Source organism: Anopheles bellator, chromosome 2, assembly GCF_943735745.2.
Source record: "Anopheles bellator chromosome 2, idAnoBellAS_SP24_06.2, whole genome shotgun sequence".
Taxonomy (NCBI): Eukaryota; Metazoa; Arthropoda; class Insecta; order Diptera; family Culicidae; genus Anopheles; species Anopheles bellator.
The window spans coordinates 82,653,688-82,669,869 of NC_071286.1; the positions used below are offsets into that span (position 1 = coordinate 82,653,688).

Below are 16,182 nucleotides of genomic sequence, written 5' to 3' on the forward strand. Positions count from 1 at the left end.
GGTGGCCGGGGTTGATTAAGGACGGTGTGGCTCCGAGGCGGTCATAAACATCGGTCGGTTGACATCTGGAGGGCATAGTGGACACCTTTCGAGCAAGTTTGAAAGAGCGAGAGAGGCATACACAAGGACTGCGATAGTCCCGAAACAGGTGCAATGTACTGGCCCACCACACGCACCCACACACATGGAGCGGCCACCGAGTGAGGAGATTTTATTTTTAAACCGTCCAGGGAGCACACGGACCACGGTGGCCAAGCCGCGCTAATCTACGAGTTGTTTACACGTTTTCCGACCGCCCCACAACTCGATGTAACCTTCGACGGATTCAATTAGGCATTTTTCCTTCCTTCCTCGTCCCAAAGGAGCTCCGCGTGGTGTTTGTTATCGTTACGCAGTGAACCATATAAATTGTGATGTTGTGCAGTTATTTGTTACGGGTTGAGTGTTAGTTGATCACCAGAGCGCAGCACCAGTGTTCAGTGTTCGGCAAAGCAGCGGAAGTGCGGAATAGGAGAGCGAGCCAGCAGCGGAGGGGGAAATAAATCCAAAAAAAGCGGAACTCCCAGGGACGGCAAAATGTTTTCCTGCTGCCGCTGTGTAAATCCCAAGTCACCGAAACAGAAGGAAAAGTTGGCCGCGGGCAAGGGCGATAAGAATGCCGAGTCCGAGTCGGAGTCGGAGGAGCAGCACACCAAGCAGCCGAAATCGAACGAAGCGCCGCCGGCGACGGTCAGCCACCTACCGACGGTGGATAACCTTTCGCAGGATGACGAGGAGATCAAGATAGAAATAATTGAAAACTCCGACAACCCACCGTCGTCGTCGGGGGGATCGGCTGCGACGACGGCCGCCCTGAACGGGGGCCGATCGCCGGCGGAACCCACGTCAGAGGGGGCTCCCGCGGGAACGCAATCCCCTCTCGATAAACGGCACCCGGCGGAAACGGAACCGGCGGCCCCAGGCCCCAATGATACCGAGCGGGCAGCATCGTTGAACCTGGACGCAGCCTCGGCCTCGTCCTCGTCGCCCGCGAGCAAAACACCGTCGAACCTTGCGTCGGGTCAATCGTCGTCCGCCGTGGTGACGGAGATCGAAGCACAACCACTGGCCCACAACGAATCGACCGATGCCGATTCGACCGGAGACGCCACCAATACGCCTCAGGAAATTCCGACCACCGTCGGGGAGCTACTAGCGGCGGAGGAGAAGCAAAAGTTGCCCGATCCGCCCGGTCCGGAACGAGCCGATTCCGCCGATTCCAAGGCTCACAACGACGTGCCGCCGAAAGAAAGTTCGGATGAGTGCCGTTCGCACGAAGATAACGCCAACGGGACGCAGGGCCGGCGGCCACACCCGGAGCACCAGGAGGACGGTAAGAAAAGGATCAAAGGCCTGCCAAGGACCGCCGCCGGAAGGCAGGCTGTGTGCCAGCAACAGCCAGCCAGCCAGCCATCATGCTAATGCCATTTTGTGTCCGCGCGCCCGCTAACGCCTCGAGCCTGTTGTGCTTTTCGATGTCCTCGTCTGTGTCCATGTTGACTCACGCTTCCGTGTCACTTTCGCCGTGCCCCGTGAGCTAATTGGAACCGGTGTCGCAGCTGCGGTCATGCTGGAGAAGCAATACTTACCCTCTCGGTTGCCCGCGAACGCCCCTAATTTGCATGCAAACGATTTCAGTTTCGCCGAATCGCCATTTGGCCATCTTGTTTTTGTCTTCTACTAATTAAGGCAGATCAATGTTAGATTTATTGTACTCTACTATTCGCGGGGTCACACGGACCGCAAGGCAATCCGAAAAGTTACCTCAAGCGTGACCGAAAGGATGTGTTTTATCTGTCTTTGCCCTCCACGCCGGTTGACTTTTATTTATTTGTTGACTTCCGCTGGTAAATCTGCGTGAAAGATTCGACCGTAAAAAAATGCTTGCAACGTACACATCCTGAGAATTCAAAGAATTCCACTTCCACTCGGGGCGACCGAGTTTCAATGTTTTTCAATGCCGCCCGAGCGCGCTGTTTTTCTTTTAGCGAACCCCAAGCCTGATGTGACCTTTTTTCGACATTAAACAACTTTCTCACCGGCGCCGGTCGCGCAGGATTTGAAATGGCGCAGATTGTTTCAGGCAGCAGTTTGCGGTCCCGGTCATTTGCGTGCCAAAACTTTCACAGGATCTTCAGGGCTGCCGGGCCGGGTCCTGCCAGGAGCTTTGGAAGCGGTCTTTTTGCCACCCCACTAATTGGGTTCGATGGCGTCCAAGGGCCGTGAAAGATCAAACGTGCGAATCACAAAACGATGGGCAGAAAAATGGCAGAACACTCAGGAGCGGTGCCGGCGGGCGGACAGACCGGCACCGGCAGACAACATTGTTACAACATTTTGTGTTCCATTTAATAGACGAAACCCCGGTGGATGATGCAGCGGGAAGGGCTTTCATCTCCGACGCACCCGAAGGACGGCGATCGGACGAACAGTTGCTCCCGGGAGCCACCGGACCGGACCCAATCGATGATTCACTGGAAGGCGAAGAGACAGCGGAACCACCGCTACCACCACCACCACCACCGGTTGATTCTTTAGCGGCGCCACCGGAAGACGAACCCGAACCGATGGCGGATGGAAAGGAGCAACAGCGTGATTGTTGTGGCGCGAAAATGGAGCGACTTCAAAGTGAACCGAGCAACAGCGAGGACACGATTGAGGAGACGATTGATGTGGAAAAGTATTTACTGCCCCAACGGAGAAGCGACCGGGGGGCGGAAAGTGACGACGAAAATCCGCTCAGCAGCAGCAGCGACGGCAGTGCGGTGGCCAGCGGCGATGATGGCGCAATCAGTGACAACGAATCGAGCCCTTCGAGCGAGAAGAAGGGCTGCGGCGAGACTGAAACGACACGGGCGCCCGTCGCAGCGGTGCAGCCCCTGGAGGAGGATGGCACGAGCTCGATTACACCGCCGTCGCCGCCGCTGCCGGGCACCGGGACGACCGGTTCCGGTGGTTCCGCGGACGAGCTGTCGCCCAGCAACGAGGCTCAGGTTTCATCGAAGCATTCGAGCGGCGGCGAACACGACGACACGTCGACGCTGTCGGAGTCGGCCCCGCGAACGGCGCCCACCAACGGGGACAGCCCGTCCGGGATCGAGGCGGACAACAGCAGTAGCCGGAAGGAGTCGGTCAACAGTGACGACACGACCATCCGGACGCAGGTTTCCTTCCGCGAGAGCTGCCTGTCGCGCCGCTCGTCGTCGAAGTCGTCGGTCAAGAAGAAGGTGGCCTACAACGAGAGCACCGAGGTGATACCACCGCCCGAGTATCCGCCGCCGGAGGACGACGATTCCGTGTTCTCCGACTCGATCCCACCGAGGTTGCCGCGGGGCGACATGTGTACGCCGTACGCAACCAAGCGCGGTTCGCTGCCGGGCATGATCGCGCTCCCGGACTGGTTTGCCGAGGATCGACTCATGATGTTGGTATCACCCTGTTTCCCCAGTAGTGCCTGTCGATGACGCGTTGCCGCGAACTTTATTTGCTTCTTACCAATTCACCAACCATTCTCGCTCTAGTGACCCGCTTTCTGATTCGCCCATCATCTTCATTGCCGCAGCACCGCAACTGTTTTATGTTTTGAGTGCAGTTTTTAGAGTTCTTTCCGGTCCCCCCGGGATGTTAGTCCATTAAGCCCATCATTGTAAATCACCATCATCATGCGCGCGTAGTCAAAGAAGATTCATTTTCGCTTCGTTACATTTTCTGTCCGGCGGTGAGAAGTTTCCTTCTCCGCTGCCCGGTAGTTTGCTCAGCATTACATTCGCTTACCATCCGTTACTAGTGGTCAGTTTTTTTTCTTGGCCGGTTGTTCATTCGTTTAAGTGTGTTTTTTATCTCACCCTGATTTGCCTGTTTCAATCATGCAAAAACCAAACATAAAAGAATTTACAGAAACATTTCTTACCGACCGTTTTTCTTGCTGCGCGAACACCTCTTACATCGAACCGCGAAACGAAAATGAAAACCAAAAAAAAAAACAATCGAACGCCTCCAGGGAAGAGGGTGGCATTATGGAGCCACCGACTACGCCCATCGGGCGCGATGAGCTGGCATTACGCAGGCATCGGTTCTTCTCGGAACTGCTCAATGCAGCCCATGCCGCCGTGGAGCACCGGGTTCGCTTTGATCCGCTCGGGCCCGAAATTGCCAAGGTCCAGACGGAGGAGACGGAGGAATCGGAGGGTATACATAACAAAGCATAAACATATTTCTCAAACTTTTTCCTTATCCCGTAACTGTCTGCCCTTGCTGTTTGCTAAACGGGCCATTTTAACCCCGCTTTGCCTTCGTTCGTTTGTCGTACTTACGTTTGTTATATTCAAATACTAATTCTACTCTCTTTTCGTTCGTGTGACATTATGTTTTCCTTCTTTTTTTGTTTGGTTCGTTTCCTGTTTTGCAGCCACGAGCCGGATGCCTCTAATCCGGTCCGGAATGCTGTAGAGGATGTGGCCATCCACAGCGATGTGTATGCTTTTTCTCAAACAGTCGAGCTATTTCGATTCGCATCGGCGCACCGGTGGCTGTCGAAATTCGTGGAACTTACGGATTGTTCAAGATCAATGCAAAACCTGCCTTTAACATGCGCGTGAACCACCAACAACCGGCACGGAACGAACGGTTATTGGGCGTTATATGGGAGCGTGATTGCAATTCCCAATCTTATCTCCGCGGGTAGCCAATATGTCGATAGCAAACGATTGCGAAACTGCAATTCCGGGAAGTGCTTATTTTGTGGCTATTTTTATCAGCACCGTTGAGGCAGCTGAATGTTTATTGCTTTGCTTTTGAGTTCCAAATTAGAATTTTTGGAAAATGCAATACGTTTTCGAAACCACCGCCCGAAGTAGCAACTCGGTCCCAATCCGTTTACCTTCAGTGCGCTACGGCCCCCTTGGCAATGGAGAAGCCTGGTGCTTCACGTTTTTACGACCGGACAAGATTCAAGATTGAGCACATAGAACATCACGTGAGTGGTTGGCAGCGTTTTTCGCACGAAAGAACCAACGGCCCCACGGTAACGGCGGATGGAAGCCCCGATGACCGCATCTCGGTGGACCCCGTAGCGTGATGCGGCCGTTGAATTCTGATGACGGAAGCCCCATCTGCCGCGGGCCCCAATAATCGTTCGCGTTGTTGCCTCGGTGATGGTTGGCCGCACCGTTAAATGAGAGTCCCTGCCCTGCCCGTGCGTCGTGTCCCGGGCGTCGTGTCACGTGCCGTGCGATTTATGATTCGTTTTCTCGCTAACCCTTCTCTGGCGCGCGAGCGCGTTAATCTAGGTTCGATATATACATTATTAATCACATGGTCCACATGGGGTCGTCGGCGTGTTTCAGTGAACGCTTACCGTGTTGACGTCGCTCTCTGCCTCTCTCGTCCGCGCACCATCTTAATTACGTTAAAAGTCTCGTAATTCGCCGTCAACATTAGCATAGGCGCGAGTGTGGGTTCCGCGAAGGAGGATATTCTCGGAATGATGGCGACCGTTCTGTGGGGCCAGATTAATTGAATGTGCTGTCTTCTGTGTGTCTGCGTCTGTGCTTACCACTTGTTGGACCCGTTGATGGGGTCGCATCTCTCACTCGCGATCGCGAGCGGCGCCCACACGCTACTCACTCTCCTGACGGGCGGCCGGTTTCGCCTTAGGCCCAGGCCCCTAGTGAGCGGCCCCAGTAGTAACGTGCGCGTCGTGGCGATATCCCCCAAAACGGGTCGCGCCCGTGTTTTGAACGCGATTTTAAATTTAGTACGCCACCCTAGGCCGCGCACAGAGTTTTCCGCTCTCCCGACGGAGGAACACACACGAGCACACCAGTGGCCAGTTTTCCAAGTTCATTCTCACGACTCGGAACGACCGGATCGTGCTGGTTTTTATTCTTTTCCTTTTCGCGCTCTCTCCAAAAACAATCATCATCCGGCGGTGGTGTTGCGGATCCGCGGCCGCGGACTCTCGACAAAGGTGGCCAACGTCACGAAGCAGTTTGCTAATTGCCCACAATTGCAGCGCCACCACCCATGCGATAGTGTTGGCGAATTTTGAGTTAGGCGAAACCGGAATATTGATCGGGACTTCCCACAAAACCCTCGACTCTGCGCCGGGCGCTGGGTGGGAATTTCGTGCCCGGCCAGCCGGAGGAGCTCCTGGGGGCCCCACGCAGCATCCTGGCGCCCGTTGTGCGTGGGTCGTGTTGTGCGCGTGTGTGAATTGTTGGTTTGGTGTGTCCACTGAATGGGTCAAGCGTTGAGCGCCTGTTTCGGGCGTACGCTGATCATTCACGATGTGAAAACGTGCTCCAATCCAGGTAAAGCGCGCCAACTCGCGGACGTCTGGGTCGGTGTCGGTTGCGTTTGAGTCAGTTTGGAAAGTGGTTTCCGTAGCTCTGGTCCAGTGTTTTGAGTGTCCCGCCCATCCAGCACTTCGCTCGGGGTGACGTAACAGAAGTTAATCGTGGAAATTGCGGGGTCTTTCATCGTAAGGTCGACTCACGAATGTTCACGGTCATCATAAAGCCATTTTAAAGTGGCGAATGAGTATTTTTGGGAACGCCAGCGGCACCGATTCGGAGAGAATAAATCGAGAATAGATCGCGGGGGTCGCGAACGGCCTTCTCGTGTGACGCAAGCGTGCGTGCTCGGTGGCCAGTGGTAGAAATTTTTGGCGGCAAATTGAGAGGGGGGCCGTAAAGAAAATCGCCGCCCAATTGCTGTTGATCAATTTTTGGTGACACTTCCACTAGCCAAGTTCCGTGAAGGTTACATTTAACAAAATAATATCATTTCTCTTTCTATCGTTTTTTCGTACACTTTTGTTAACATGCGTGTTTTCCACTAGCCATTTACTTTAATTTTAATGAAGCCCTCTTTTTCCTGCACGTTTCCTTCCCGCAGATTGTGATCCGGATCTGAAGCCTTCGTCGGCGCGTGAGCTAGAGTGTTTGATCGATCGCCTGGAGCGTATTGTAGATCGGTTAGAGCGTACGGTTTCGGCTCGGGAGTTGGAAGAAACTCGGCGTATCCTGAAAGACGCTTGCGTTGTGGGTAAGGCGGCAATCCAGAGCAACGACGGCAGGGCGAACACGGTCACTCGCAGGGCAGTTGTGAACCGGCATGCATTTTTGACGAAAGAACCCTCCGAACAGCGCGATCTACCGACGGTTCTTCCCTCGACACCACCACCTTCGGCGTCGTTCTTGCACCAGCAGATCGACAGTCTCGAGAGTAGCCTCTTCCCCGAGTTTACCGATCGGCTGCAGGCACACGGGAGCAGCAGCGCCACCGCCACCGAACTATCCACTGTAATACATACTCATTCATCCGCTTTTTTAAACCATACTAATCCTTTGACCGCTCAAGAGCAACGAGACAACGCAGTATTATCGTTCGCCACGCAGAACAGTGCCGTAGTAGTGCCGGCGGACCCAGTACCGAGAACGATGAGTATTAACGCGTACGAAGATATTATGCTCGGCTCGTTCGCCAGCTTCCTGACGCTTGCCAACAAAATCGGCGGCGATGTCGCCACGCAAGCCCAGTTCGTGAAGGAAGCGTTCGAGTAAGTTCGCCCGCACAGCACCACGGCCACGGGCTCGGCAGAGGCTGTGTAATCCTTGTTCTCTGCATTCTCGCCCGCAGCGTCCAGTTGGCGTTCCTGAAGGTGGCCGCGGCCTCGAGTGCTCCGTCGTCGAACGCCGATTTGCAAAGTTTACTGAAACCTACCTCGGACAAGATTGCGACCATCCAAAGTTTCCGCGAGAAAAACCGTACCTCACCGTTCTTCAACCATCTGTCCGCGATCAGCGAAAGTATTCCCGCGCTGGGATGGGTCTGTGTGGTAAGTGGCGCCGCACCGGCCCCACCGGCCGTGGGTGTGTTCTGTGAAGCACTATCGCTGCTATCTCATTGCTCTCCGCCTTTAGGCCCCAACTCCCGGCCCGTATGTGAAGGAGATGAACGATGCCGGCCAGTTCTACACCAACCGTGTGCTGAAGGACTGGAAGGAAAAGGATGCGACACACGTGGAGTGGGCTCGCGCCTGGATCCAGACACTAACGGAGCTGCAACAGTTCATCAAGCAACACCACACGACCGGTCTGGTGTGGTCGGGCAAGGATAAACCGGTTGTCGGCGGGTCGGCCGTTCCTCCGCCACCACCACCCGGCGGTCTTCCTCCGCCACCACCGATGATGCCGCTGGGCGATATGTCCGCGGGCGGCGTAGGAGACGACCGTAGCGCCCTGTTTGCCCAAATCAATCAGGGGGCCGACATAACGAAAGGTTCGTGAAGCGCGGAGGGCTCCCTCCAATTAAGCCACTCACACTGGCGGGGTGTCCGCTTTCTTCGACAGGTTTAAAGAAGGTGACGTCCGAAATGCAAACGCACAAGAATCCCGGTCTCCGAACGGGTCCCGCCCCGTATAAGGCCCCCACGGCCGTTACCAATGGCACCAAGTCGGTGGCGGCACCGGCCACCGCGAAGGCGCCGTCTTTTATGCGCGACGGCAAGAAGTGGCTGATCGAGTACCAGAAGAACAACGCCGATCTGCTGGTCGAGAACGCCGAGATGAACAACGTTGTGTACATGTTCCGGTGCGAGGGCTCCACGCTGCAGATCAAGGGCAAAATCAACAGCGTGGTGATGGACTCGTGCAAAAAGTGTTCCCTCGTCTTCGACACGATGGTTTCGTCGGCCGAGTTCGTCAACTGCCAGAGCGTGCAGATGCAGGTGAGTAGTGGACCCCAGGCGCCCGGGGCGGTTGTTAATGGTTTAAACATGGTTCCGTTTCCGACCCCCTAAAGGTTCTCGGTAAGGTGCCGACGATCTCCGTCGACAAGACGGACGGTTGCCAGATGTATCTATCGGCGGATTCGCTCGACGTCGAGATTGTCAGCTCGAAATCGTCCGAAATGAACGTGATGATCCCGAAGGGAAGCACCGGTGATTATGTGAGTATCGGCGATTTGGTGGCCTAGCGTTTGCATGGAAAATAATTCCTTTGCTCCCATTTCTTGGCACACAGGTCGAGCAACCTATTCCGGAGCAATTCAAAACGGTTGTGAAGGGCACCTCGCTGAACACGACCTGCGTCGAAAGTCTCGGTTAATCGGCGTCGTGTGTCCGTATGCGCTGTGAGGTTTTGTGCGTGAGTTTTATTACAAGTTTAATGGTAATTTTCGCCGACTACGGACAGGAGGACAAGGGGAGACCACACATACAAACACACATACACACATACTGTCACTGCAAATCAACTAGAAGTTACGCGTGCGAGCAAAAAGTATATAATATCAAATTGAGTAATTTTAAAAACAGCAAATAATGTCATCAGAATCAGAATTAATAGAGTTCCGTGCCGGAGTGGAGTGTTCTAGCGGGAGAAAGTCGCCGTTTTATATCGAACTGTGGTAGAACGCGTGTCTGTATTCAATCGGAACCAAGCTATACAAGAAGCCAACGTGACTCACTTTCTAACACCACTTTTTCTGGTGGCAAAAACATTCAGAAACGGACATCATTATTCATTTACACTATTGGGAACAGGAAGAATGCCCATTTTCTTCACTATCTTTGACCCGATTGGGAGCAAGCTTCAGTCCTGCCTCAAACCGATGCAATGGATTCCTTTTGTTTTTTACATTTTGGCTACCCCTTAATCCATCAAAAGGCATTTTAAAGCAATCAAATAAATTACTCATCATCGAGGAACCAATCGAACCAATTCAGGCAGGCAAATGATCGTAAATGGGTGATTTCATTTCATAAACGTTTGATAACCAATAAAACTCCGATACGAACTGTGTAACCGATACTCATGCTGCGTATCATTCGAGAAAGTATACCCATCAATCATTATGTTATTTGGACAAAATTGAAATTCAATAAACAATGCTAGCCATAACCAGTTGAAACGTGCCTAATCGTTTGAACCGACACGCCAACACAACCGCGATTACAACCTCACGTAACGTTACCACGTAGTTAAGTAATTAAAAGGTTTGTGAAAAAGTTACAAATCGACGATCGAGTGAGCAGGACAGTGACGGGCTGTTTCTTCCGGGACTATTTCGGTACAACAAACTGGACAAGTGATCGGTACGAGTGACGAAAAAGACACGAACATTAGTAACCTTCCAATCACGGTACTGTTTCGATTTATTTCGGTTTTATTCATCTACACTTTGTTCAGATACGGTGCAGTAACGCTACTAGTAAAGCCGATCTGTGGTCGTTGGAATATTCACCGAACAACATGAAACGTTGCTCGGGTGGACTAATCGATGCGACCTCATCGGAAGAATGAAATTAAATCAGAAAATTAGAGATAAGGACCGCGTGGGGACCGGCGTTTGTTGATCGATGAAAGTAGAACAGAAACGATTGGTTGGTGACTCGCCAACCCCCGAAGTGTGTCCCCAGGGAACCTCCGCCGCTGCACACGATTTAGTCCCTGTGCGGGTGCGGCTCCTTTTCCTTGATGATCGAAAAGTCCAGCCGCATCCAGACGATGACGAACACGAACAGAACGTACAGGAAGCCCACCACCAGCAACGGTTCCTGGAGCATCATCACGCGGGAAAAGTTGTACTTGAGATTGAAGTCGTTAATGTGGTTTTCGACCAAATTGCGCTTGCTAAACGTGATGACCGGCCGCCCGAACGTGTCCAGGTAGGTGTAGTGCAGTGAGTCCGGATGCCGCGTCACGGAGAACGGCGCGATCAGCTTGATGTTGGTGGAACCCTCGGGCAGAATGATCTTCGTCACCACCTCATCGATCGTCATGTCGTCGAAGATGTGATCGATGACGCGCATCTTCAGCAGAAAGTTGTCGCCATTCTGGAACAGATACTCGAAGCTGGGCACGTTGTAGCCGAGCGTGTAGTGCGTCTGCCAGCCCCCGAACAGTGGGAACCGTGGTCGAAGGTCCAACTCGACGGCATCCTTCAGCGTGCGCAGGGCGGACGTGGAGATGTTACCGTTCGTGTCCCGATAATAGACACCGGAGGCCGATGCGGGCAGCAGCGTTTTGTACGACTTGACGCTGGGCTGATTGGAACGGGTGTCCTTCTGATAGTCGTAGCGCGAGAAGGCACCCTTCAGCGTAGCGCCCGAGTGCAGGATGTCGATCGTTTCCTCCACGGCGATGTTGCCCCAGTGCGAAACCTCGATCGTCCGCTCCAGCCGTGTGACGGTCAGAAACGGGGTGAAGTTTTCGAAGTGAATGGTCATCGGTTCTTGGGAGAACGCTGCAAACAAACAAACTTTAGCGCCATGGAAAGAAAGGTGGCGGCCGTGCTCTCAACCTACCGGCAACGTTGTCGTACGGCCCGTAGGTAATCGTACTGTCCGCCTGTGAACTCGGTTTGAACTGTGTGAAGCTTTCCACGTTTCGCGAACTCAGATGGACGGTCGTCTTCTGGGTGAGCGTTTTGTACGGAGAGTAGAAGTAAACGTTGCCAAAGTACTGCACCAGCTGGCGCTCGTTCTGGGCGATTGCCGACGGGAACGGCTTCAGGGACTTCGTGAATACGGTGTCGATGTAAACGACGGGTGCCGCGGAACCGGCCGGCAGCGTCATGCTAAACGTCACCCCCTTCGGCGTGTTCGTTTCGGTGAGCTTCAGCTCCTTCTTGGCCAAGTCTTTGGCCGAAATGAACGCAAGCCGTTCTCGCTCCGCCTCCGGTACGATAAACAGGTAAGTGCTTATCGGCAGCTTCGACTTGTGCTCCAGCGTGATTTTGTACGAGATTTTCACCAACTGAGAGGTCAGATCGATCGTGCGGTCGACGGCTTTATTTTCCAGCTCCATGTCGATGGCGGCACGCACCACGGCACCGGCGAGCAGTGCCGCCGCACCCACGACCAACAGCACAAACTTGGCCATGGAGCTACGTGGAGCAGTTTGCTTTGGCGGAACAACGATTTACGGGGTACGACTCACGGACTGGCCTCGGATTGTTCAGTCTTGTTTCTCACTTCTCACTTTCGAGGCGAATGCCGGGATCGATTCGCTTGTCGATGGACCCGATAGCGGGCGCTTGGGCTGCGTTGGGCACTTGAGTCGCGGTTGAATCACCCGCAGCGGGTGCGGCTTCGCTAGCGCTTGCGACGGTTTCAATCCGGCTCGAAACCCGTTGGCCAGACACGCAATCCCTGCTTGACAACCGAAAATATTGACGTGTCTCTCTTCCGTTCCCCGGAAAACATCCAACAAACGAGGTGGCTGTTTACGTGCCGGGGTTCACTGGACGCTGCTAGTAGAGTGAGATGTTCTAGGAACAGAGTATCGTTTCGCTTCTGTCATCCGAATGGCAGGGTTGCTTCACAGTCCGATAAGTTTCAATTGCGATTGCCTCGGCCAATTTTACATCTTTCTGTTTCTATTACGATACAGGATAAAATCAAGAACCGGCTTACGTGCATTCCACGTTCATCTCCGCATTTTGGATGCATTTGAAGTTTTTTTTTTCTATTGTTTCCGTATACGAATTAGTATCGTTGTTTGTTCTCTCCGAGAGCGTCTGATGCAACAAAAAGGGAAGAGAGAAAGAAATGTGATGTGAACTACAGAGCCGAGAGCGGCCTCTGGAGAGAGAGATATCATCTCTCCCGGAAGAGACGCAAAAACAACGCACATCATGGAAAAGGCAGCGCACAATAGCAGCAATTCATTTGCCAATTGATATCTCCGAATCTGCCGAAAGCAAGTGAAAGAGTGGTGCAGGCGTGCAGCGATGGCGGCGATCGTTGATTAAGACCCGCCGATGGTTGCCTTGATTAAGCAGCAGTGCAGCAGCCCCGAGTAAGTAAAAGACCCCGCGACTTCTGAGACCTCCGCCGAGGGCTCGCACACAGAGTTGATCATCCGTCCACCGTGTTAATTAGGGCGTGTATATCATCGCAAAGAAGAGTCGGAATAGGACAGAGCAGAAAACCCAGCACCATCAGTTAGTGTGGAAATTGTGAGCTGACGAAAGTGAGTTTGCAGCGAAAAGTGGAGAGAAAAATCCACTTGCAAAAAAGCGTTTTTTGGCAGCGCCTACTACCAGCCAATCTCAGAGCCGAAAGAAACCGTTCGAGAGCTGCCTGGGTCCTCCTCGGGTCCTCGTTTGCTGAGCAAAGAAACGTCACCAAAGGCAGCAAAAAGTGAATTCCTTCGGCGAAAAACTACCAAAACAGAGACGCACACACGGAAGATGCCACCACTGAACAGCTTTAACGGGAACGGCAACGATTGCGGAGATATTATCTGCTCGATGGCTTCATCCGGAGCGCAGCTTCCGGCGGTCGTCGCTTCCAATGACCCCTCGCCGGCGGGGATGCCCGGTAGCGGTGCTGGTGCTGGGCACGGCACCCCCAGCAAGCCCCGGTTTTCCTGTCCTCATTACGCGCAGAAGATGCTGCTAAACCTCAACGCGCTGCGACTGGATGGCCGGTTTTGTGATGTAGAGATCCGGGCCAGTGGAACCACCACCATTCACGCCCATCGGGCGGTGCTGAGTGCAAGCTCGGCCTACTTCGAAGCCATGTTCCGACCGGAGCTCGGTCTGAGCGAAGGCAAGCAGCGCTCCGTGACGCTGCACTCGATCCGGGCCGATATCCTGGAGCTATTGATTGGCTTCATCTACACCGGCCAAATCGAAATCGAACAGGTAAGGGTCACGGCAGATCGCCGACAGAGCAAGATTCTTATAAACCTTTGGCTGTCCCTTTCAGAGCAACGTACAGGAATTGCTAGCGGCTGCCGATATGCTGCAGGTTCCGGAAGTGGTCGACGGTTGCTGCGAGTACCTGTGCCGGGAGCTGCACTCGTCGAATGCCCTCGGCATATTGCGCTTCGCCGAAGCACACAACTGCCGCCAGCTGGCCGAAGTGGCCTCGAGCTTCGTGTACAGCAACTTTCCAAAGGTGGCGCTCGAGGACGAACTGCTCGACGTGCCGCACACGCTGCTGGTAAAGGTGATCGCGTCCGAAGCGCTGCGCGTGGACAGCGAATATCAGGTGTTTAGGGCCGCGCTGCGCTGGATCCAGCATGACGTTGTCCCGCGCCGGCAGTACGTGTTCGAGATCCTGTCGCACATTCGCATCGCACTCGTGGCGGTGTTGCTGATCGATCAGGCGATCGACGAATGTCGGGACGTTTCACTCAAGATTGCACTGCGCTCGGTGCGCCGCGATCTCACGTCCCGCCGTGGACAGCTCGTACCGTTGCGCGTTTGTCCGCGGGTTTGCGCCAAAAAGAGCATCTACGTGATTGGTGGTTCACGGCGGGAACAGTCGGCCGGATGGACGCCAACGGATTGGATCTTTGAGTCGGTGATAAAGTACGACATCTTTGCCCGCGAGTGGACCGAGTCAGCCTCGATGGAGATCGGGCGGATACTGCCCGGCGTGGCGGCACTCGGGGGGAAAGTCTACGTGATCGGAGGCGAACGGGGCAGTCAGATACTGGCGAACGGCGAGGTGTACGATCCGCAGAACAACAACTGGGAACCGATGGCCCCGATGAATGTGCCGCGCTGTGAGTTCGGCCTTTGCACGCTCGGCGGCACGCTGTACGCGATGGGCGGCTGGATCGGCGAGGACATTGGCGGTTCGATCGAGTGCTACGATCCGATGCGGAAAGCCTGGCGCATGGTCGGCGATCTGCCGGAACCGAAGTTCAGCATGGGTGTAGTTAGTTTTGAAGGTAACAGGAGCGCCACCGATTGGGAGGACCAAATGTGACCCTATTTCTTGTCTCTAAAACTGCAGGATTAATTTACATCGTCGGTGGATGCAATACTCATTCGAGACATTTAACGGATCTTATTAGGTAAGGCCATACTATGTGCCTGCGTATCATGTTTAATGACACTTCTTCTCTCACTCGCCAGCTACAATCCCGTAACGAACGAATGGACGAAGCTCGCACGCATGCAGACGGCCCGCTGTCAGATGGGAGTGGCCATTCTGGACCGTCACCTGTACGTGGTCGGTGGCAACAGCAGCCAGCAGGAGGTGCTGCGGACAGTCGAACGGTACAGCTTCGATGATGACAAGTGGTCAGTGGTTTCGCCGATGACGGTTTGTCGCTCCAGTCCTGCGGTGGCTGCGGCCGATGGCTTACTGTACGTGGCCGGTGGAGATCAACCGTGTGAGATTAACTTCTACCGCGCACAGATCACGATCAGTTCGTTCGAGTGCTACGATCCGATCGCCGACCAGTGGAAGGTGTGCCCCGATCTGCCCACCAGTCGTTCCGAGGCCGGAGCCGTCGTCGTTTAAGCCATTTTGAGTGGCACGGAACTAGTCCAGGTTTCATGCCGTGGCCTGGATTGACGGGAGTAGTAGTGGCCACAGTATTTTCATATCTTCTTCCATCCATCAGTCGGCAAAGGGGCGGGGGAGTTGGAACATAGACCGTTCACCATATTCTATTTGCCATTCGATGGACAATCGCGAATCGAACCAAAGACACGGAGACGGGCAGACGCAAGATGCGTCCCAAGACGGGCAGACGCAAGATGCGTTTAACGATGCCAAAAACGGGAGCAGAACTAATTGGAGACGTTAATGAAAGGAAAATAAATGTACGGGGGAAAACAGGTGTCCGAGACACAAGGAGAGTTTTCCTGATATTACCTGAGGAACGCTGGTGGCCACCCAATTTCGTGCGCTCTGTGGGTTCTCTCTCCATTCCCTCTGGACAGGGGAAGGGAACGAGAGAATTGAGAAGGGAGACGGATGGGAGATGGCTTCTCGCTCGCGCCCGATTTTGAACTCGAAATTTAAAAAAATACCAAATTCGATGCGATGATTTTTTTGCGTTTCTATACTAATTTCCGATAAAAATGTACAAGAAATGCCGAACGTGAACATTCGTTTTTCCCGTATATCACATTTATTTATGTCTTGAAAAGGCTGCTGATCGAGGTACGTTTCGGATGTAAATAAACGAACAAGACCCAGCGTTTTCATGTTATTCATGTTTCCATTTGAATAAATATAGCCTTTATTATGCGTTAGTCTCTTAATTCACTCGCCTGCTCGCCTTTCTGTGTGTTCCCTATCATGCGCTCGGCCATAATGGCCCTTAGGACTAAAAGAGAATTTTCCGGTTTTCACACGCTACGTCCTGTCTCTACGTTTACTTTTCG

At 53.6% G+C, this 16,182-nt stretch overlaps 3 protein-coding genes across 3 annotated transcripts; 2 read left to right on the forward strand and 1 right to left on the reverse strand.

The window, feature by feature from the left end:
- Positions 1 to 559: 559 nt before the first annotated feature.
- Positions 560 to 9,943, forward strand: LOC131208197 (uncharacterized). The gene is made up of 10 exons (XM_058200848.1): positions 560 to 1,372; positions 2,395 to 2,909; positions 3,009 to 3,463; positions 4,040 to 4,227; positions 6,937 to 7,600; positions 7,681 to 7,879; positions 7,965 to 8,322; positions 8,394 to 8,770; positions 8,845 to 8,991; positions 9,066 to 9,943. The coding sequence occupies exons 1-10, from the start codon at positions 577 to 579 to the stop codon at positions 9,147 to 9,149; spliced, it is 3,783 nt and encodes a 1,260-aa protein (XP_058056831.1). The 5' UTR covers positions 560 to 576; the 3' UTR covers positions 9,150 to 9,943.
- A 239-nt stretch (positions 9,944 to 10,182) lies between these two features.
- On the reverse strand, positions 10,183 to 12,167 carry LOC131208933 (dolichyl-diphosphooligosaccharide--protein glycosyltransferase subunit 1). The gene is made up of 2 exons (XM_058201876.1): positions 11,351 to 12,167; positions 10,183 to 11,289 (listed from the first exon to the last, which is right to left on the reverse strand). The coding sequence occupies exons 1-2, from the start codon at positions 11,925 to 11,927 to the stop codon at positions 10,487 to 10,489; spliced, it is 1,380 nt and encodes a 459-aa protein (XP_058057859.1). The 5' UTR covers positions 11,928 to 12,167; the 3' UTR covers positions 10,183 to 10,486.
- Positions 12,168 to 12,729: 562 nt separating this feature from the next.
- Positions 12,730 to 15,953, forward strand: LOC131212425 (actin-binding protein IPP). The gene is made up of 5 exons (XM_058206283.1): positions 12,730 to 12,845; positions 12,929 to 13,695; positions 13,760 to 14,732; positions 14,798 to 14,858; positions 14,920 to 15,953. The coding sequence occupies exons 2-5, from the start codon at positions 13,240 to 13,242 to the stop codon at positions 15,308 to 15,310; spliced, it is 1,881 nt and encodes a 626-aa protein (XP_058062266.1). The 5' UTR covers positions 12,730 to 12,845; positions 12,929 to 13,239; the 3' UTR covers positions 15,311 to 15,953.
- The last annotated feature ends 229 nt before the right edge of the window (positions 15,954 to 16,182 follow it).